The sequence below is a fragment of the Elgaria multicarinata genome, chromosome 9, assembly GCF_023053635.1.
Source record: "Elgaria multicarinata webbii isolate HBS135686 ecotype San Diego chromosome 9, rElgMul1.1.pri, whole genome shotgun sequence".
NCBI lineage: Eukaryota > Metazoa > Chordata > Lepidosauria > Squamata > Anguidae > Elgaria > Elgaria multicarinata.
In genome coordinates, this window is record NC_086179.1 from 68,932,875 (window position 1) to 68,956,658 (window position 23,784).

Sequence of the window (23,784 nt, forward strand, 5' to 3'; positions counted from 1 at the left end):
CAGGACACATTCCATATACAGTTTTCAAACCGTTTTCAAGGTGGTTTATCCTGCTTGGTGTAGATCTGGCCCAGCTCTGAGCCAGCCGTTTTTGACAGCTAATAGATTTCTGCACTCAGATAACAGAGCCTAGGCATACAGCAAACTGCTGTGCAGGGAAAACAAAACAAAACCCAGAGATTCAATGAGCAATGTGGATTTTTATGTTTTCCTATAGGGCTAGTTCAGCTGTAAACAAGAGCTGGAGACCAGAACCTAGCACTTCCCCAGCATATCCATCAACCTTTTCTTTCACACCCACATCCCTTTTAAAAAGTATGAAAATTGCTCTCTTTCCTAGCATTTTTTCCCTCTAATTAAAAAAGCATGGCAGTCTATATGTTATGTTTTTACACTTGTTCAATTGAAATCTCTTTAGCCAGTTAGGATAGGAATCACAGATTCAATGTTTGTGCCTCTTGACTTTATATTTCCATTTACTTTTCAGCAACATTTGAAACAGAAATGTAGGTCCTAGTTTAAAACTATCATACATGCATTGGTTTCCATGGACCTGTTATCCAGCCTTGTTGAAGTTTTCCTAACTTTTCTGGTATAGCTATTAGTGCTTGCTCCTCTGTCTCTTTACAGTGCAATCCAATGCATGTTTGCTCAGAATCAAGTCCCATGATACTCAGTGGGACTTTCTTCTAGGAAAGTGTGCAAAGGATTGCAGCCTTATTTGATTGGAAAACACATTTTGTGCCAGGCTCCTTCGCCAAAGTGTGAAGGTGGCATGACACATTTGTGCAGTTTTCTGTAGGCTTGAATAGCTAATTCAATTTGTGTATTCAAATCCATTCAAGTAAAAAGAAGAACAGATGGATCCCAATACACATCAACAAATTATTAGTAACTGAAGCCTAAAAAATGCTAGGTGTCTTAAATTATGAAACATCTGTTGATGTAAACAACAATTCCTTATGCAGCTTGTTTGATGTTTCCTCATCATTTGGAAGCACTTTTGAAATTGCATAGCATGAAATAAGAAGAAGACCATAAGCAGAGCCCTGCTGGGTCCTATGATGCTAGTCATATCTAGTCCAGCATCCTATTCCTAACAGAGACCAGCAGGCTATGCTTCCAGAGGGCCCACAAGCAGTGCCTCATCTGGATCCTTCAAGCATTTTCTGGGGAAATGTTTTGCCCCAGAGAGGCAAAGCTCATTAACTTTAAGCAAACATTTGCTTTGTTAAACTATTTTGAGTTGCATACTTTCAGAAACTGTGGAAAGGGAATAAGTTTGTTTGTTTGTTTTGAATATTGTTCTCAGTTAATGTTTTCTGTACCTATGTTATGAAATGTAAATGACACCCTAAAAGCTTTGGATGCAAAAAATGAACTCAGTGAGGTTTCTGACATATTACAATCAGGCTATAAGTTCTATTACAATGAGGGAAATTTCAGTGTAAAGACCTTTGAAATCCTGTTAATTTCAGTGGAATTTAGCAATGTCAAATTTCTTTTGTTTGGCCTTATGATTATAACCACTAGAATTAAGTCTTGATTTTAACAATTGTGATTATAAGATTTATTCAATAAACAAAAAACCTACGGTTTATAAAACAACGTTAAGGATGTACACTTTCCCACCAAGCACCAAAAAGCGGGGAAATTGGGAGTTAAGACTCATCAGCCTTAACGCCACATCCTCCCTAAGGAGGCAGAAAGTACCAGTGAAATTCTCATTCTCCCAAAGCAGATAAACCATGAGGACAGGATGGAGAATAGGATATGCAGGGGTGACTGTGGGGTTGTGGAAAACTGATGATGAACAACTTAGAGCCACTTCTTCTTTTTTTGTTTAGAACAGCCCTTCCCCAGCCCTTCCCCAACCCATCATTGCAAGTCAGTATGTCCCATGGTCAGGAATGCTGGGACAGCAGGATGGGGAACGTAGGGCAGCGGCTCCAGGCAAGCCCCCACCCTACCCCACCCCACTTACCTGCTCTGTCGTCCCTGAGCCCGGGCTTGAACTGAGCGCCCTGGTGCACCAGGAAGCAAGGCCACACCTGCAGCCTTGCTTCTGGGTGGACCCAGGGGCTCTATTCAAGCCTGGGCCAGGCGACGACGGAGCAGGTAAGAACCCCCCCTCCTGCCTGGCCCCTTACCTGGAGCCGCCGCTGCACGAACTGCGGGGGCGGCGGCTCCAGGCAAGCCCCCCCCCACTCCACCACTTACCTTCTCCGTTGCGGCCAGGCCCGGGCTTGAATCAAGCCCCCGGGTCCACCCAGAAGCAAGGCTGCAGGTGCGGACTTGCTTCTGGGTGGACCAAGGCGCTTGATTCAAGCCCGGGCCCAGCAACGACAGAGCAGGTAAGTGGGATGAGGTGGGGGCTTGTCTGGAGCCACCGCCGCAGTTTGTACAGCGGCGGCAGCGGGTCCAGGTAAGGGCCCAGGAGGGAGGGGGGTTCTTACCTGTTTCCTCGTCACCGAGCCCAGGCTTGAATTGAGCTTCCGGGCGGACCAGGGTGCTCAGTTCAAGCCCAGGCCCAGTGACGATGGAGCAGGTAAGTGGGGTGGGGCTTACCTAGCAGCAGGGCCAGGCAGGAGGGGGGGTGTTTCTTACCTGCTCCATCATCGTAGTCCAACACCTTTGGAGGGCACCAGGTTGGGGAAGGGCTGCTCTAAACAAAAAAAGAAGTAGATGGCTCTAAGTCGTTCGTCATCAGTTTTCCACAACCCCACAGTCACCTCTGCATATCCTATTCTCCATCCTGTCCTCATGGTTTATCTGCTTTGGGAGAATGAGAATTTCACTGGTACTTTCTGCCTCCTTAGGGAGGATGTGGCGTTAAGGCTGGCGAGCCTTAACTCCCAATTTCCCCGCTTTTTGGTGCTTGGTGGGAAAGTGTATATCCTTAACGTTGTTTTATAAACTGTAGGTTTTTTGTTTATTGAATTTCATGGCTTTGTATAATGGATGACCAGATATCTTTTTAATCTCAGACATACCTATTACATATGACTTGGAAGTCACATGTAATAGCCACATCAGAGATTTAAATGCATTTTAAAATAGTGCTTCCAAAAACTGCATTTGCCTTGTATGCTGCAACCTTACACGGTTAGCTCACATTGAGAAATGCATCCAAAAGGTTAGCTTCTTTCCACCTGGCTATCCCAAAGCACATATCCCATATGACTTGGATGTACTTTGGAATAGGCAGTTGGAAAGAAGCTAACCTTTTGGATGGATTTCTCAATGTGAGCTAACAGTGTAAGGTTGCAGCATACAAGGCAAATGCAGTTTTCGGAAGCAGTATTTTAAAATGCATTTAAATCTCTGATGTGGCTATTATATGTGACTTCCAAGTCATATGTAATAGGCACGTCTGAGATTTAAAAGCCCCACCACCACCACTTAACGTCCCCTCCCACACCACTTACCTGCTCCGTGTCAGCCGGGTGCAGCCTTGAATCAAGTTCCCTGGTCAACCAGGAAGCAAGGCCACAAGTGCGGCCTTCCTTCTGGTTTGACCAGGGAACTTGATTCAAGGCTGCACCCGGCTGACACGGAGCAGGTAAGAACCACCCACCCTGGCCTGTCCCCTTACCTGGCTCCGCTGCCACTGCACAGAGTGCGGCGGCAGCAGATCCAGTCAAGCCCACCCCCTGCCCACTTCACTTACCTGCTCCATCGGCGCTGTGCCCAGGCTTGAACTGAGCGCCCTGGCCCAACCAGAAACAGGGCCACACCTGTGGCCTTCCTTCCTGGTGGATCCAGAGGCTCAATTTAAACCTAGGACCAGCGCCGACAGATTCAAGCCCAGGCCTGCCGGAGAAGGTGACTGAAGTGGGGCGGGGGTTGCCCGGGCCTGCTGGAGAAGGTAACTGAAGCGGCTCTTGCAGGATGGGAGTTGGTCTACCTTCTCCGGCGTCAGCGGGCTTGGTAGTCCGGGCCCGCCGGAGAAGGTGACTGAAGTGGCTCTTGCAGAACGGGGGGTTGGTCTACCTTCTCCGGAAGCAGCGGGCTTGGTAGCCCGGGCCCGCCGGAGAAGGTGACTGAAGTGGCTCTTGTGGGATGGGGGGTTGGTCTACTTTCTCCGGCGGCAGCGGGCCTGGTAGCCCGGGCCCGCCGGAGAAGGTAACTGAAGTGGGGTGGGGGTTGCCTGTGCCTGGGCACACCGGAGAAGGTAGACCAACCCCCCGTCCCGCAAGAGCCACTTCAGTCACTTTCTCCGGCAGGTCCAGGCAACCCCCTCACTTCACTTACCTTCTCCAGCAGCGGCGGGCCCGGGCTACCAGGTCCACCGCTGCCAGAGAAGGTAGGCCCCCCATCGCGGCGGGCCCAGGCAGCCCGCTCCCCACTTCACTTACCTTCTCCAGCAGCGGCGGGCCCGGGCTACTGAGTCCACCGCTGCCAGAGAAGGTAGGCCCCCGTTGCGGCGGGCCCAGGCAACCCCCTCCCCACTTCACTTACATTCTCCAGCGGTAGCAGGCCCGGGTTTAAATTGAGTCCCTGGCTCCACCCAGAAGCAAGGGCCCAATTTTTGGCCTTGCTTCCTGGTGGAGCCGGGGGCTCCATTTTAACTCGGGCCTGCCGCTGTCCCCCCCAGTGGGCCCAGGCAACCCCCCCCACTTCACTTACCTTCTGCGGCAGCGGCGAGCCCAGGCTACCGGGTCCGCCGCTGCCAGAGAAGGTAGGCCCCTGTCGCCGCAGACCCAGGCAACCCCCTCCCCACTTCACTTACCTTCTCCGGCAGCGGCGGGCCCGGGCTACCCTCCTGGGAAACTTATGCGCATGTGTTAGCTTAACAGCTTCTCATAGACTAACATTGGATGCAAAAAATAATAATTAAAAATAAACAGAAATGATTTTTTTAAAAAAGAAAGGCCATTCCACCAACTAGAAGGACAGGGGAACACAATCCTACTATTGGATTGCATGGTAAGGGTCCCAATTCAGAGCTTTTTGTGCGCAAAAAAACGGTCGCCAACCCGGAAGTATATGAGTCCGTTTGAAACAGAGAGGCTTTCTCCACTTTTGTCGTTTGAACTAAACCACCCTGCCCTGAATACTTCACCAATCTTCTTGAAACGCGCAGGGTATGTAAAACCAGCATTTCTTTCTGGCAGGTCTCCATTTCAGAAAGATTGGTGAAATATTTTTCATTTTAGAATGCTAGGTAGACCCACCCCCCAGTAACTAACATGGTGGAATGCTCTTTTTACTGACCATTCTTAACTACAGGGAACACAGCCGTGTTCCCTGTAATTCCTGAAAATCTGCTGATATTTTAGAATGCTCAAAGCCAAACATGTGCTATTCCTTACAGTAAAATATGCAGATGCTTACAATAGCAATATGAATGAATTTGAATGTATCTCTGTTGAACAATGGTGTTCTCATGGCACTGGATCAACTCTATCCAGTGCCATGAGAATAGCATAGTTTTACCAGGAGCATTCTTCATCAATTGAAAAGAAAAGATGAAAAAGGAGCATTGCAAAGCCAATTTGAGAATGTGGAGATTGTTTTTTGTTTTGTTTTTAAATTAAGGCAACCGCAAGAGAGCTCTCCTTCAATAAAGTGCATATAAGGACCTCCTTATTTTAAGGTGCCTATTTATGGAAGGCATTTTTGATAGTGCTGTGCTGAAAATTTCTCCCATGAAAGTTTCTACCATTCTCATTCAATGATAGAAAATAAATTACTTTCGCAAAGGAGAAGAAAGTTCTGAGAAATTCTCATGGGTTTGGTTCAGGGTTTTTGTGCTTACCTTACTTATGAGATGACTGGCGAGTGTGTGAGTGTCCTGTGTGAGATGATTGCAATCATCTTTCTGACAGCTTGTAGCCTCCTTGGCTTCCTGCACTTTCCACCCAGGAGAAGACATAATGTATTTATTCCTCTCATAGGGCCTGTTCAAACCAGGAAGTGCAGGTAGCCTGGAGACTGTAGAGCAATTGTGAGATGCATAATAGAAAGCAAAATACAGACAGTACCCTCTGTCACCTTATAGTGATTAGGTAAGGTCACAAACACACCACACACACACACACACACACAAAATAAAGTATAAAATGCCCGGAGAATGAGGCAGAAAAATGGAACCCTCTTTCATGGGGGAAGAAAACTTTCTGGAAATTGGAGGACAGATTTTTGGCACAGCATTAGCTCCACGCTTTTCTTGGAACTGGATGCAACACTTTCCTTCCACCTCATGCCTACTAAAGGACTTTCAGAGAAGGAGCGGTGTTGCCAGCACCTGCGTTAAACCTGGCACTTTAATAAACTTTTTACTAGTAATAAAAAAATGAACAGGAAGCTTGTTTCTCGCCCCGCTGCCGCAGCTGGGAGTGGAGACAGATTTGCGGGTGGGAAGGACCCATATCAATGCCCCACGTGGGCTGGCGCACGTGTGGCACGAGGCATGGGTGGGGCTAAGCCTACGAAGGCAGGCCCCACAGAAGCCCTGGCCTCTTTCCCCTTTGCAGCGCAACAGCGGCGGTGTGAGGCTAGGGCTCGCGAGGTTCGCCCCTTTTTGCTAGGTTGGAGGATGCTGAATCCAGAACAGTTTGCATCCCCCCTCCCTTAAGACAGCTGGAAGGAGAGATGAAGCAGATAAAGATGCTCTCATTCACAACAAGGTTTGCAAAATGTACAAGTAATCCTTAAGAACACCATCCTCCAGATGGAGGATTTCTTGAGTATTAGACATGCTGCTTCCTCTCAGCAGACACCTTGAGGCCTCACAGAGGCTCTGCCCTTCCCCATGATAATAGCCTCTAGTCCAAATGAAAAGCTGGTGCTTTACAGGCCCAGGCGAGGTAGCAGTCTAAAAACAGGATTAGCAATCCAAAAACAGGATTCCAGGAGGACTGATGTGCAAAATCCCATATAGCACATCATCCTTTTGTTGCCGTTATCCCACACTTCCTGGTCTGTTCTCAGTTGTGCTAAGCAGAATTGTAGGACCCTGCCATGTGCTAAATTAATAAAAGCTTTGACGTGAACATCTTGTATGTTTGTTCTGCAATCAGAGTATAGTTGGGATAAATACAAAAGCTATTGTATGGTATTAAATATGGTTTAGGATTATCAGGAGAGGCTATTCTCGAAGTACAGTTGGTACATTATATTGTGACACCCCGATTGTGGAACAACCCTCACATGGAGGTATGACTGGCATGAACATTAAATTCAGTATCAGGACAGAACCTATTTGCCCAGTCATTTCAAACTGGTTCATTTTAAGCTGGTTGGTGTTAAGTGTGTGTTTTATGTATTTCCTGCTTTTTATTGTTGTCTCTGATTATAGTTTTATTGTATATTGTATTAGGATTTTTGATTACAATTTATGTACCATCCTGGTATCATAAGATGAAGGGTCAAGGGTGATATTTAAAAATATTGTTTTAAAATAAATAAGTTACACCTCTCTCTCTCCCTCCCTCTCTCTCTCAATGAAAATTCTCTTTTAAGATGATGTTGGTGCAATCCCAACAAAGCATTTTCCGAAACATGTTGCAGATTTACATGCCAGTAATGGTTTTGCAGAAGAATTTGAGGTATGGAATGTTATCCCATTAGAATGAAAGACTGACACACATTTTGAGAGCACCATTATACATTATCAGGTGTTAAAATCCTATGTGTTCATGTGACTAAATTAGTATAAGTGGCATGTGATTTCTAGGGAAAATATCCATATACAAACATTTATCAAAAATAGATCATTAACCTCAATCAGATTATTTATAAGCATGAAGTGAATTGAATGCAGCCATGTGATCAATTCAATATATGAGGAGTCTGCAGTTCTTCAGAGCATGGGGTTCCCATATTTTGCTATTAAAAAAGAATGATCTGGACTTACAGTGAGCATAAACAGCACTTTCCATTTGCATAGCTGACCGCAGGAAGTCCATACGTTTGAGATCTTCAGAATCACAGAAAACTAAGCAAAGTGCAAAACATATGAGTGTGATCACTTTTTGCACTTGCTGTGTAATGTGTAAAGTGGGTGGGTGTACGTCTCTCCTGCAGTGAGATTTAAAGGCTCCATGGTGTACATCTTAAACGTATGCTTCTCACAATACGAGATATTCAAGTTCCCACTTCACATGTAATAAAGGAAGTATGAAAGTGGAAAGTTCAAGTTAAACAGTTATCTTTTTCCACTTGCGTATAACATCTGAACTTACTCTGAGTCTAGACAGAGTACCTCCACTGAACAGTGTTTGAAGCACTTGATCAAAATGTAATTGTTAAATCTTACACCGTAATTTGCCAAATTCAGAAAAGCACATGAAAAACTGTTCAACAGCGATGTTTGTGAGGCTTCAATTGTGTTTTTAGCTGTTTATTTGACAATATCACAGGCACAAAAATTAATTGAATTTTAAAACTTTTATGATCAATAAGTGATACCTGCATAGTATTGATATAAGATGCTGAACTTGTTAAGAACAATCTCATTACACACCTAATTTCTGTGTCTTGCATCACTGAAATAGAATTTAACTTCATTTGCAGTTCATGTATTTTAGCTCTTCTGTGCATGATTGGATATTTGCATGTTTTTCATGAGAAAATTTGTCATTATTAATATTTTTATTTATAAAGCATAAGTTGTTTGTATCCACAAACCACTTTCTTTGGACTAGAATGCTATTGAAATCAACAGATAGTTGTTGGTGGCTTGTGCATTGAATCAACCATCCTGATTCATTATAATCAATGGGTATCTTGCCATTGACTTCACTGGAACTTGAATCACACCTCTAGTCACCAAAATTATAATTCAAACTGAATTTCGTTTACTTGCATGCTCTAGATTAGAAATACCCAGCTATATTGTATTATCAGTGTGTATATATGTGTATATTTATCTCATAACCATAATAGCTTTCCATTATATTTGTAATATATAAACATTTACTCATTTGTTGTGTGCTGTGGAATTTGATTTATGTTTACTTTTTTGCATTCATTCCTTCATTAGACACTGAAAGAGTTTTACCAGGTAAGGAATTATTTCAACATATCTTACTTTACTAAAGAAGTAGTTGAAGATATCATAGAGATTTTGTAGGGTGGGGGAGGGTCATGTATGCAAATATATAGTGTATTCATATAATGATATGCTTCTTTTCTTTTCTTTTTTTCAGGAAATCCAGAGCTGCACAGTAGATCTAGGTATTACATCAGACAGTTCTAACCATCCAGATAACAAGAATAAGAATAGATATATAAATATTGTTGCCTGTGAGTAATCATATGTGAACGTGTATATTAAGGGTTTACATAGTCACCCTGATTCAGAGCCACTTGGGCATTCTAGTGAAACTAATTTCTTGTAGATATTACGGATCCATGAAGAAGTGACCATGGATTGCCTTCATCTCTTGAGGCTTCCGAATTCATTTCAGTAGAGGAAACAGCTATAAGCAGTTCCAAAGGGTAGTTGTGTTCTTGGTCTACTGCAGAACAAACAACAAAAGAGTCATGTGGCTTCTTATAGAGTAACATATATATTCTTGCATAAGCTTTCATGGACTATATTCCACTTCAACTGATGAATGGAGAATTATAAAGAGTTTCAGATATCCTTTTGCATGTTCCGAACAGACTCGTGCACTGAAGCTTTGCAGATATGAAGTTCTTGATAAAGCTTCAATGTCCATAAGAAAACAAGGGAAGCAAATGAGTTAAAATGCATAGGGATGACTATAGAAATATAGTTGCTGAAAATTAAAGAGGGTGTTCAGATGAACTACTTCATGAGTGGCTTTATGAGTTTTACAAGAACAATGCGGAACACCAAAGAAAAATAACTTTTAATGCTTTATTTAGGAAAAGTGCAACTGAAACACAGGCAGGGGGAGTATATGCCAAAAGAGACAGTGCCTTGATTTTTCTAAGTCAATCCTTTGGTCTCGGGTTGATTCATGTGCTTTAAGAGCCAGGCATTAAGATACGACATTTGAATAATTTACATGAAAATACAGATTTGCCATTGAAACTTTTTCTCATGGTCTGACCATGGATTCACAGCAGTATACGGCCCAGTCCCTGTTATATGAGGCCTGTATGCAAACACACATATGCACACATACACATACCTACAAATCTAAGGCTGTGCTATTCCACAGGGTCAGACATACTGATTATTTGTGCTCAAATCAAGAGCATCTGCATACATAGCTTTGAGAAGAAGTATTTTTTAGTCTAAATTTTTTATATTTTTATTGTATTTTAATGTATTATTTTATTGCTTTAATCATTTTTAATTGTATCTGTAAGCTCTTTTGAATGCCTTTTTTTTTTTTTGGTAAAAGGGCAGGGTACAAACCAAATAAACAAAATAAAATAAATAAGAAGTGGACCAGTTGTCCTCTACTTAGGCCTCAAATAACAGGTAATGGCTCATCCTCTGACTACATGGGATTTGCCAAGTAAATACTTTTAGAACTATATGTAAAAGTTATTGTCCCAAACCAGTTGAAGTCAGGGGAAATTATTTATGTGCAACAACTGGATAAAGTTGCGTAATTCCATTTGCATTAAAATATCCACGTAGCCAGTTCAGTGGGGCCTGAATAACCATTATGCTTCCAATATGCACTCAGATGTCCATTTGTATCGATCTCCCTTGCTTGTTCAGGGACAGAACACATGAGTCTACTTAATTTCATATATTGATCTTCTGATTTTTAATTTTGGACTTTGACTTTAAAAGAATGTAAAGTCACTATTGTTGCTAAAATGTTGTGTTTATTGTAATTTCCCCCCAATATAGATGATCACAGTAGGGTTAAACTTGCACAACTTGCAGACAAGGATGGAAAACTTACTGACTACATTAATGCCAACTATGTTGATGTAAGTCCACTTTCCTATTGTACTGTCCCTCTGCTTTCTTTATCAGTCTGTTCTAGTGTTCACTTTGTTCTATAATGGGTCTCTTTTTGAGATATCATAGGCTAGGTGGAATGGATTAAGAATAAAGATATAGCAGTTCTAGAATATGGTGTGTATTTTTGAGGAGGATGCTTGAGGGCTTTAATTATGTGTTTATTATATCACTCATCCTTCAAGGAGGACAGAAAAATAATGGGCCAGTTTGCATGATGCAACAGTCCACTCTAGGTTATTTAACCCACAGTGAGGCTGTGGCTCATGCAGCCACCATTTTGCATATCAAAACCCCACTCAGGAGTTGTTGTGTCGTGCAAATCCACCGAGCGTGGGTTATGCGATTGTTTAATCCTCACATAACTCATGCTCACTGGATTGGCATGACACAACAACCCCCGAGAGGGGGTTGAATATGCAAAGTGGTGCCTGCAAGTGCTATGGTTTGTTGTGAGTTAAATAACCACAACAAGCCATTCTGTGTTTTGTGAACCAGGTCATTGTGTGGTTAATCCCACTTTATCTTCACAGCAACTTTGTGCGAAGATTTGGCTTAGCCTTTGTAAACCTTAGAGACCGGCCCCAGATTACCCAATGAGCAGAAAACCCTTGATAGAACATACATTATTTAAATATCACATAATGCATCAGGCCAGTTCTATTTAATAACAGATTTTATGTCTGGAGTGACAGATCTAATTTCTTTAACATTTGTGTATAAACAGTGTAGGAGTTCTTCATAAAGCTTCCTAAAAGAGCAGTTAAAAGAGTCAAAAAGAGACCCATGTTCAGATGAATTCATGCAAAAAGCTGCTGCAAAGGACCCAATTAGTAACAGGGCATGGTGATGGGAGAAAAGAGAGGTTTAACTCTGTCTCTCTACGACAGTTTCCCATTGAAAATCTCACTCCTGCTTGCATAAACTCATATATGCACACACACACATATGCACACAGCAGCTATCTGTTCTGTTAGGGGAAACCAAACTGTACTTGGGAAATTTCCTTAATGTGGCAAATAGAAACTTTTGGGGGGATTTTTCATTGGGAAAATGGTGTAGAGGAAAGAATTAAATAATGCTACAGTTGTGATCTGAATCTCTCTCTCTCTCTCTCTCTCTCACACACACACATAACTGCTTTTTACAAAACCGTAAAAGATGGGACATCCAATCACAGATCTTTGCTGTCTTATTTAGTTTGGTTCTGAGAGACTGGCTTAAATCCATGCCAAGAAAAGTTTCAGATTAAAATTGAAGGGATGTTGGCTGTACTTTATACCATGAAATACGTTTCACACAGAACCAGTGGCAATAAATTTGAGTTTAAAAGTTCTGGCATTCTCACCAGCTCCCTCTGGAGAAGCTTTTGGGTAGAGCCGGCGCCAGACTATTTTGTGCCCTAGACAGGTGCTCCGTACTGAAGCCTCCGCCCTGCCCCCCATGCCCGCTTCTGGCTTCGAAGCAGAACGCTGGGATTGGGGGTGGGGCAGAGGCTTCGAAGCCACCGTCCCCCAACCCCAGCATCCTGGCTTCGAAGCCAGGATGCTGGGGTTGGGTGGCGGCGGCTTTGGAACAGCACGCCCGGAAGCCGCTCTAGGAGAGCAGCCTCCGGGTGTGCTGTTCGGCGCCCTCCTTTGCTTGGCGCTCTAGGCTGCCGCCTGAGCTGCCTCTATGGTAGCGCCGGCCCTGCTTTTGGGTATGCTGATTAAGTCTATTTGCTCAAAAAGAATTGTACCACAGGGAAGCCATACAAAACATTCTACATAGGCAGTTTTATTTACTTATTTCAAGTATTTTTATTTGGTCAAGTATTTCAAGAAAACAAGACAGTTCTTGCCCACATGATGAACATGAGAAAGGAATGGGAAGGAAAAAGGGAAAAAATTAAGTAGTCTTTCCGCAGAGCTAGTGGGCCTCCCTGCTCTCTCATCTCCCTTCTCATGTCTCTCTCCTGGAAACTTATTCTTCTATGGATCTAGGACACGCTTTGTATATTTCTGAAACCTGGTGCAAGGTCCTATAGTTGTACCTGTGTTTGCATTTATGCAGTCCATGTAGAATACCAGATTTTATTCAGACTCTTTTGCTGTTTAAGCTATTGCGTCCTGAAAATTTCTTCACTAGAATCAGACCTCAAAAATCATTGTGCTTTTGCTAAAGGAGTGTTTTGAGGATCTCAGTCAGTATGGATGAACTGTATTTCATGTTCCCTTTACTTTTCTCATATATTAATTGCCAATTTTCCTTTTGTTTGTTATTTAATGTAGGGCTACAACAGACCAAAAGCTTATATTGCAGCTCAAGGGCCTTTAAAATCAACAGCAGAAGATTTCTGGAGAATGATTTGGGAACATAATGTGGAAGTTATTGTAATGATAACCAACCTTGTTGAAAAAGGAAGGGTATAAGCATCTTTGTTAATATGATTTATTTTCTTTTTATAAATTACATTTCCTTATTTTTTAAAAATCTAAATAATACTGTGAGGTTGCAAAATTATGCACAATTACCTGAAAAAAGTCTCATTGAACATAGTGGGATAAACATGCATAGGATTGGACTGCAAAACTCCAATCAACATACTAATGATACCAAGAGCCAAAGTAGATGCAACATTCATTGCATGAATGCAATGAATATCAACATTTTTTGTTATATAAATAGCAGTCATAAGGCAGCCTGAGTAGCCTCAGGAACAGGGTTGGTGGGTGAGGAGAGAAAACGCAATTCTTTCTCTCCCAGCCACAGTTGGGATAAAAGTGACCTCTTTGAAGTTGGTATTTGCATTTCAAGGGAAGCGTCCCAGTGGGAAGCAAATAGCTACTTTGGCCCTTAATACACTTAAATGTACATCTCTGTACACTTATTTTGAAATAACCACTTTGCTTATGGGAGCACCTTTGATCCAGCAACCAGGAACCAAATGCCCACATATTGTGTTCTGTACAGGCACTGGAGCTTTTCAGCTCCCCTTTCCTACCACAACACCCTATGCCTCCCAAAAAGCCACTCCTGAAAGTTAGGAGACCATCCAAACCAGGATTTGATGGAATTAAACATGCTGTAAATAGAAGTTAAAATTGGCAAGGCTACTGTGCGAATGTAGAAGTTCTAAAACAAGGGATCCTTTGGATCCTGACCTAATTATTTTGGTGTATGAAATCCACCATGTACAAGACATTACTCAGTTTCCTAACTACATTAATAGCATAGTTCCCATATTTTCACAAAATCAATGGAAAGAGTGGAAAAATCTCAAAAGAAATGCTGCCCCTTATTGAGTCTTGAGAACACGTAATCTTGTTTTACCATGATTTAATTAGAATGTAAGCCTAAGTGGCAGGGTCTTGCTATTTACTGTTTTACTGTTTTACTCTGTACAGCACCATGTACATTGATGGTGCTATATAAATAAATAATAATAAATAATAATAATCAATGCCATTTTTATTTAAGATATAAAAGTGCAGTATCTTGTCCAGCACTCCAAGAACATACGCTCTTCTTTTCTTTTGCTAAAGGAAAATTAAATAAAGTACATAATGCCTGATTCTCTGAATATAACCAATTTGCAAAGGTATTTCATAAAAGAAAATTCTTTTGTTCTCACTTAACATTACATTTACCCATAACAATGAGAAAGTCTGCTAGATGATATGCAACTGAAATTATAAAACATTCTAACACTGTATTCCTTTGGCTATCAGAGAAAATGTGACCAGTACTGGCCTACTGATGGTAGTGAAGAATATGGAAACTTTTTAGTCACTCAGAAGAGTATTCATGTGCTTGCTTATTACACTGTGAGGAATTTTACTATTAGGAACACCAAAGTGAAAAAGGTAGGTGACTATCTAAATGCATGGCTTTGGTACAGTAAGAAATTCCAAAAGTTCCATATACCATTGTGAAGCATGTTTGTTTTGCTTATTGAGAGCAATCTTCTCATCAGTAAACGTTCTCATTGGCCTGTGAGTTTCAATGCGTTTATCTTTACATTTCAGTTATAATGCTGTTTAAATGGCAATTTCTATGGCATTTAATTAGCAGCTTGCTTCACAGCTGATTTAGACCTGGTTCATATGTATAGGGCAATCATGGGTAAATTAAGCCCTAAATAAAATAAAATCACATACTGATCCTTTGGATGCTTTTTTTCTCTCAACCCTATTAAGTATTAGGGGCTTGGATCCAGAGTTCCGCAACTAGTATGCAAGGATTGGGGAACTTTCAGAACAGTTTAGGAGGTGGCACAGAGGTACTGCCACTGGAAGGAAAAATTGGTAAAGTTCCCCTTCTGAAGCGCATAAGAACACAAGACAAGACATGCTGAAGCAGACCAAGGGTCCAGCTAGTCCAGCATTCTGTTTACACAGTGACCAACTAGCTGCTCACAAGAAACCCACAAGCAGGACATGAATGCAACAGCACCCTCTCACCCATGTTACCTAGCAACTGCTATATATAAGCATGCTGCCTCTGTTACTGGAGGTTGCACAGAGCCATCAGGACTAGTAGCCAATGGCAGCCTTTCCTTCCAGGAATTTGTCAACCCCCCTTTTTAAGGCCATCACTGCATCTGTTATGTGCTGTGTGAAGAATCTCCACCAATCAGTTTCATGAGATGAACCTGGGTTCTAATATTATGAAAAAGAGGGAGATAAATGTCTCTCTATCCACATTCTCCACACTATGCATAATTTTAATTTTGTACACCTTCCTTCAGTTGGAGCCTCTGCTGAATCTCAGCCCATTTTGAAAATTGGGCTGGATCCAATGTTAGGACCATACATTTTAATTGGTAGATTAATCAATTAACGCTTTAGTTTCAATTTGGTTCAGTATTCATATGTTAGTGATTAGGGGTCTACTCATGCAACCAGAACATCAGAGAAGCTGCCTCATGGGAAATGCCATAAATGTATTGCTCTGGAGATGTAGAAATTCCTGCCAACAGAAGCTGATGCATCTCTGTGAGCAAGCTTCTCTTCTCTTATTTAATTTTTATTTATTTGCTCTGTTCATGTGATCAAGTCCTTTGCATAAACCAATATTCACACATGTCAAACCTAATTTAAAATATATGAACTGTTTCAATTTCTTCTTCAGCAGAGAATATGAAAGTTGTAGTTTATGTAATTAAGCAACAACAACAATAATAGTATTTCTATTTTTCCCTGTATTGTTAATAGTTAATAGTTATTCTCTGTTGTAGGGTTCCCAGAAAGGAAGGCCTTGCGGCCGTGTAGTTTCTCAGTATCACTATACTCAATGGCCTGATATGGGTGTTCCTGAGTACACTTTGCCAGTGCTCACATTTGTTCGAAAGGCATCGTATGCTAAACGACATGCTGTAGGACCAGTCGTGGTTCATTGCAGGTCTGTTGTTGTCTTTACTGAAATTACTGAAACATTTTAATCTGTTTACATTATTTGCAAAAATATAATGAACATTTCCACATATCTTCAGGGTAAACAGAATGATTGCTATAATAACGTCTCAACTCTAGAGGTTCATGTGAACTCCATGACACATATTGATCTACCACATAAGCTGGCTTGTGCATTCATTTAAGAGTCAAGTGCACTTTAGCTGCCACTTTAACAGTTCTGTCTCTGAACCATAATGTTAGAGCTGCTTTCTAATATCAAATTCACAAGCACATATGTAACATCAACACTCCTTTTGTGGGTGGGTGTATTGTTCCGAAGGTATAGATCTGGCCTGTTGCAGTTTTGTCATTTCACAGATTGAAATATATTCATTTGTTTCCATGTTTAACAGTGCTGGTGTTGGAAGAACAGGTACATACATAGTATTAGATAGCATGCTACAGCAAATTCAGCATGAAGGGACTGTCAACATATTTGGATTCCTGAAGCACATACGAACGCAAAGGAACTACTTGGTGCAGACAGAAGTAAGAAAAAAAGTTTGTCTCTGTTCTCAGTGTCCTGTGCGCTATTGCAAACACTCACAAAACAAACATTTTAAAATGGATTGATAAGTGTGAAATAAACAAAAATACTTGAATACTGTAATACCATTTTAAACCCCAGCCACAAAAAGATTGCCTGCTATAATAATAAAAAGGCTTACATTCCACCTGAGAGTTGCTTACGCTTGGGCTTTAGCATAAATCTAGAGGAAAAGAGTTCCCCAACTTTGGTTTGCAAACAGGAATGTATCTTCCTTGGTCCGTATGGTTCAAAATTGACACATGGATGGTAGACCTGTATGTATGAGCCCATGTCTTCTTGCTTCCACTGCCCCAGCACACACACACACTCATCAGTTCTATGTGGGGCTTGCCCAAGATGTTTTTATGCTTGGGAAAGAGAAGATGGTGCCTTCTCTCGCATTCCATGTACAACAGTTGACCAGTCTGATAGTTGAATTTTACTTCAACACTAGCAGCACAGTGTCCTCGACTGCACCAGAGGACAGCAAGCTAGCTTAGGGGTGCAGGGCAGGCTGCATGGCACACTACTCTTTCCTCCAATTCCTCGCTGCTGCTCCCTGCCCACAGTATCTGCAGCCTGAGGCAGCTGCCTCATTTTGCCTAATGGGAGGTTCAGTCCTGGCTCCAGGTACCGCATTTGAGGCTACTTTTGAAGAAGATCCAAATCTGATATGATTTGTTGGGTAGTATTGAGACTTCTTTTGGAAAGAGGAAACTTAGTAGCCTTGCTGTGCACACGTGAAACCCACCAAAGAACACTGTGGCGAAAGGCCCTCTGCAAGTTCTCTGTTCAAGCCCTCTTAAACACTGTTGAAAGTTGTGATGGGGGGATAAGGCATAAACAAGATTTTTGGATAGTTAATGCCTAAGCCATTTGGGAATTTGTGATCAATATCAGCATCTGAACTTTTGCCCAGCAGCCTATAATACAAAGTCAGTACATGTTCTCAGCATACTTGCAGAGAACATGGTTACAACATCAGGGACTGTTCAGATGGCTCTCTCTGCACAATCCATGGTGCTGTGTTGCCATTGTGGTGTTTCTGTGCCACCATGATATTTCTTTTTGAGAGAACTTCTTACAAACTTCTCTGATGGTGCTAAATTGGCAGTCTCAAGCAGCAGCAAGGAGTTGGAGGACAGAGCGGTGTGCCATGTGAGCAGCTGCCAGGCAGATCCATCCTAGAACTGGTTCAAACTACAGCATCCTCCAAGTAGATAGTAATCAAATAGTATAACTATTAATACTTCTGGAAAAATAGTATAGCAGTTGGGATGTTTGTATTAGTATTGGGAGGATATACAGTTCTGGCTTCTGGATAATAGTTATAAATCTTTAGCAGGTTCTGTCCTGGTTTTGCTGGTTAACGTGTACCAGTGGCTTTTAGCCACAATAAAGACTAATATTGAAACCAAAATAGTTTCCTCATCTTTCTTTCTTTCTTTCTTTCTTTCTTTCTTTCTTTCTTATATTCAGGAACAGTATGTCTTTATTCACGATGCCCTTGTGGAGGCCATACTTAGCAAAGAAACAGAAGTACCTGAAAATCACATTCATGCCTATGTTAATTCACTCTTAATACCTGGACCAATGGGAAAAACAAGATTAGAGAAACAATTTAAGGTGAGATCTCTTGGACTTCAAGAAGTCAATAGTGTCAAAGCAGCATAGAAACGGTCATTCAGGGAGCACAACATTATGCGGCAGCATTGAAGCTCATGTTGGATGAGGACCATAGTCAGTAGATTTCTGCTACTGTCATATGAGGAAATGGTCAGAAGACCAACTAGGGCAACATTTCCCAAGATTTTGTGGACTTCAACTCCCATCAGACTTAGCTAACATAGTCAATGGTCAGGAATTCTGCAAGTTGTAGTCCAGAACATCTGGAGGCAACAGGTTGGGGAAGGCTAAACTAGGGTCATATATAGTCCGTTAAGATACTCCTCTGAAAGTAGAACAAAGTATCACGTTATGTGAGTTGGAACACATTGTTCTCTGATCAATGGCACCCCCTTTTTGAAAACTGAAATAATGTAAAAATGTAGTTTCTGACAGACTGAGCTGTAAATGAAGAATTCCGCACTTCAGATCTCACCCTGGGCAAGAACCCACCAAGTTCTTTCAGTCCCTTTCTCATCTGCAGTATGAGAAATTCAACAAGCTGTTAGCAGAGCTTGAGGCATCATTGACCAATGTAATTGACATATGTGGACTTGGCCTGAACCACACTTGCATGTTTGCTTCCTATGTATCACACACAAAGCAAACCCTGTTCTTTTTATTCATTTTGTCTTCAGCTTCTGAGCCAGGCTAATATACAACAGTGTGATTATTCTACTGCACTGAAACAGTGTAACAGAGAAAAGAACAGAACTTCATCCATAATTCCTGGTACGTTTCTTGAGAAAACCTTGCATTCATTAACTATGACTACTAAATTAGATCATTAGACTAAATGAACTATTTAGTCAAGTGTCCTAGATGAAACAGATTCAAGTGATAACCGGGGAGTTTTAGAGGAAGTAATTCTGCTGTTATGAATACCCATCTTTTGATAATCTGTGATCATTTCTAAAGCTGAATGACTGGCATACCAAAATTTGTGTCGTTTTGGGGTCCACATTAATTTCCACTAATATAAGGTCACTTAGACCTGATTCAACATACACCCTGATGTGTTGGTGACTGATTAAAATGAAGCTATGAGCAGCTCCATGTGGCAACACATTTGTGAGAACAGGCTCCCTCTACAGTTCAGGCAGTGTAATTCAAGTCATCACAAACCCTCTTTCCCCCCTACTATATTGGGGAAGAATTTCACTTGAATGGCTTAGCATGGGTTTTCAGACACTTTTGATAGATACACGCTCACCCCCACCCACCCACCCCACTAAAAAAGAGGACCACTTCATACATTACTGGAATGGTATAGTAGTCACTTTTCCATAGCTTCATCCTCTACCACCATTGTAGGATTTGAAAGCCCTGCAACAGGAGAGGAATTTGGTTCATGTGTTCCTTGCATCTCATCATAGCCCAAATGGGAATGAAAGACCCATGAAAATTTTCCCTGCCAGCATAATGCCAGACCATCAAATGAAAATTTGCAAAAATGTGGTTCCCATGACATTACAGTAACTGTGGGGATCCCTCCAGTTGTCTTGCCGCAAACAAAATATAGAATCTAGGGCAAGCTAGTGATGGATGCTTGCTAGAGCAAAAAAAAAAAACCCTCAACACCTTCCATCTTTGTTTTACAGTGGAAAGATCTCGAGTTGGTATTTCATCATTGTCTGGTGAAGGCACAGACTACATCAATGCCTCCTATATTATGGTAAGTTTTCTCATAAAATCACACTGTAATTGAATTATTCTGCATTTTGTTGTCAGCTTTCTGGACAAAACTTGTGTAGATCACACAAAACTAGTTTCTCTATATGTCTCTGTGTGCTCATGTATGTATGTGTTGCACATGTAGGAGTGTGTTTGTTGGGGTGGATATGTGTATAGACACAAGATTGTTCCTCACTGAAATCAATGGGACTTAATTTAGACATGACTAACTTGCCCCATTGGGTCTATTCTGAGTATTACTAAGTCTGGATCTAAACCACATGAATGCAAAAGAAGGTATCACTGCTGTTCAAAAATTAGCTGTGTGACAGGCCTTGTGCCTGACATGCTTTCTATGTTTTCTATGTGTAGGACTGAAATAGGACAATGTAAACACTTCTTATCTTCTGTTCGTGAGAACTTGGGGGTGTCTATACATTGCGAGGCAAGAACGATAAATTCAGATGGAAGGAGGGAACAAGGGCTACCGGGCCAGAAAAATTGCAGTGCCCACAACCATTCAGCTTGTCAAGCCTACCCCCTGCCTTGCCTTTCAGCACTTACCTGGACTTACCTTGGGACCTGCATCCACCCCAGTAAAGCCTACGGACTTAACCTGAGCCCACCACTGACAGACTGGGGGGCTGTCTAAAGGCATGGAAAGTCCTGGGGTGGGTGTGCATCTTTTTTCTCCAGAGCGAGATGAGTATGCAAAATCTGCCAACTACCTTGCTCCGGAGTCGAGGCAGAGGTATGGCTGGGTGGATGGAGACCCCTGATTGGTTGCTCTCCACCCGGGCAAAAGGCAGGGCTTGGGCTTGGTGAGCCTAATGTCTGCCAGAAAGCCCACACTGCCTCCCTTCATTGAGATTACCCGCCGCCCCCCACACCAATGATACTACGGGGCTTGGTAGAGGAGTGGCATCAACTCAGTGCCATGAAGGCAATCCCCAGGAAACAACATGGTGACCTCAGAGCAACTAAAAAAGTTGCTGTGAAAGGACATTGTGAAAAAGCGCAGTTTCAGGGGTAGAAGCCCAATGTGGCTGCAAGTTGATGGCTGTGTCATATAAACAACTCAATGCCACTGCACAGCAATGATGGGGTAAATAGTCCTAGACTGAGTTTTTATTCTTTTAATAGGATTGTGTATTTCTGATATCAAACAGGCTAACTTCAGTTCTCATCTGAATGTGTTTGCTTTGCAGGGTTATTATCAAAGTAATGAATTCATTATTACCCAGCACCCCCTGCTGCATACTATCAAAGACTTCTGGAGAATGATATGGGACCACAATGCTCAGATAATCGTCATGCTTCCAGACAGTCAGAATATGGTAAGATTATGCTAAGGGACAGAGGCGGATTGTCACTCACTTTAGGAGGCAAGGCCCCTCCCACAGCTACCGCATTCCCCAAAGACAAAGTCTTCTCTCTCTCTCTCTTTCTCTCTCTCCTCTCTCTCTCTGGGCTCATCTACACCAAGCAGGATATTCCGGTATGAAAGCGGTATATAAAAGGCAGGAGCCACACTGCTGCTTTATAGCGGTATTGAAGTGCACTGCAGAATCTACACTACTGCTTTATAGTGGTACTGAAGTACACTGACAACTGTTGGGGCCCATAACACATCTACACCAAGCAGGATATAATAGCACTATGAAAGTGGTATGAAAGCGGTATATGGTTTGTGTCATGGGCCCCGACAGTTGTCACTGCACTTCAATACCACTATAAAGCAGTAGTGTGGCTCCTGCCTTTTATATACCGCTTTCATCGTGGAATATCTGCTTGGTGTAGATGAGCTCTCTCTCTTCCCCCTCACACCTTGTATAGGCACGTGTTGCTCACTGTAACTTCAGCAACACAGTTCTGCCCAGCAGAGATACCATTGGCTTTGTAGCCTGCCAGTCACAATGACCTAGCTCAATAATTCCAATGGAGTGGGGAGGGAGAAGAGCTCTTCATGCTCTTTCTTTGTGACTATAGCCTTAGAGAGGGTGCTGGGTGAAACACCCTCTAATTACCCCCCCCTTTTTTTAGCTGTTATTTTTAATACCTCTCCATTCCAAAAAGGGCCTCTTTTGTTTTGCTTTTGGGCACTGATAATCCCGCCCCCAGCCAATCAGTGGTGCACAGCATTCAAGCCCCTTATGCCAAGAATGTAGCTGTAGTGGATGTCTTAATTTGGAATTTATTTAGAATGTTTTTCTTTTAGCAGGCTGAAGATGAATTTGTATACTGGCCAAGCAAAGAAGATCCTATAAATTGTGAGAGTTTTAAGGTCAGCCTGATTTCTGAAGAACACAAATGTTTGTCAAATGAAGAGAAGCTTATAATCCAGGATTTCATATTAGAAGCTACACAGGTACTCTTGCTTCCCTAATTTACACTTTGATATGACTATGCTTTGAGTCAGTTGAAGATATTCATTCTGCCTTTTTTACTTTTTAGGATGATTATGTCCTTGAAGTGAGGCATTTTCAGTGTCCAAAATGGCCAAATCCAGATAGCCCTATTAGTAAAACATTTGAACTTATAAGTGTCATCAAAGAAGAAACTTCCAACAGAGATGGGCCCATGATTGTACATGATGAGTGAGTATTAATGCAACTGCTGCAGATGTTGAATCATAATATCTGTGTGTGTTTCACACACCACCTGCTAGTTTACCATATCCATATTTACATGAAGTAAATACAAAGCAGCACCCAAATTTTCTGTTGCACGTTAAAACTCCATATGCCCAGCCTGCTTTTAACCATACCTTCGTGGCTCATCCAGCGTTCCCCTGTGCTCCAATGTGCACAAGGATCTCTCACACCTGTTCATAGAGCAGAGCAACTTAAACTGCATGCACAAAGGGATGGGCAAGGGTTGAAAGTAATGAGGAAAGCATTTTGAAGAGGAGACCATGCAAAAGACCCTTTGGGCCTAGAACAGATCAGGCAGTTGGGCTAACTAATTTTAATTTCAGGAAGGCTTCTGCAGTTGTAAAAAGGATGTACTGTGCTCTTCTCTGCTGTTTAGGTCAACAGAAATAGTACACAGAGATGCTAAAGAACCACTTCAATTCAACAGGATGTTGTTGTTTTTTTACAAATAGACCCAAGAAACATATACTGTGAACTGGTTTTATAAAATAGCTATTAAAAAAGAAGAGAGCTGCTTCAGTAGTAGGGCAAAGAGATTTTGGGGCAGGGGGCCAAGAGTTTCAGCAGAGTGTAAAGACTCACTGAATTGTTCTGATTTTATACTGTTAGTTTTACCCTACCCAGTGCCTGTTTACCCTACCCTGTGCCTGTTTGCATTCTCTTCCCCTCCTTATTGTTTTATTATGATTTTATTAGAATGTAAGCCTATGCAGCAGGGTCTTGCTATTTACTGTTTTACTCTGTACAGCACTATGTACATTGATGGTGCTATATAAATAAATAAATAAATAAATAATAATAATAATAATAATAATAATAATAATAATATTCAAGAATAAACTGGGGGAGGGGGAAGCAGTGCAGCATTTGCTTGATTACTTTTTGATACTTCACAAGTATAGCAATGTTAACTACACAGGTCAAGCT

The 23,784-nt window shown here is 41.9% G+C and overlaps 1 protein-coding gene across 3 annotated transcripts in view; it reads left to right on the plus strand.

The window, feature by feature from the left end:
- The window catches only part of PTPRZ1 (protein tyrosine phosphatase receptor type Z1), a 134,361-nt gene that overhangs the window by 107,772 nt on the left and 2,805 nt on the right, over positions 1-23,784 (plus strand). For 2 of the 3 annotated variants that reach the window (XM_063134070.1, XM_063134071.1), the window contains exons 15-28: positions 7,468-7,553; positions 8,990-9,010; positions 9,156-9,252; positions 10,787-10,869; positions 13,171-13,305; positions 14,611-14,745; positions 16,119-16,282; positions 16,689-16,824; positions 18,344-18,490; positions 19,168-19,261; positions 20,131-20,204; positions 21,412-21,540; positions 22,425-22,571; positions 22,658-22,800. In XM_063134070.1, the coding sequence (XP_062990140.1) occupies positions 7,468-7,553; positions 8,990-9,010; positions 9,156-9,252; positions 10,787-10,869; positions 13,171-13,305; positions 14,611-14,745; positions 16,119-16,282; positions 16,689-16,824; positions 18,344-18,490; positions 19,168-19,261; positions 20,131-20,204; positions 21,412-21,540; positions 22,425-22,571; positions 22,658-22,800 (1,591 nt within the window). Of the gene's footprint in view, positions 1-7,467; positions 7,554-8,989; positions 9,011-9,155; positions 9,253-10,786; positions 10,870-13,170; positions 13,306-14,610; positions 14,746-16,118; positions 16,283-16,688; positions 16,825-18,343; positions 18,491-19,167; positions 19,262-20,130; positions 20,205-21,411; positions 21,541-22,421; positions 22,572-22,657; positions 22,801-23,784 lie in introns of all 3 variants that reach the window. The other variant, XM_063134069.1, reaches the window with a different exon arrangement.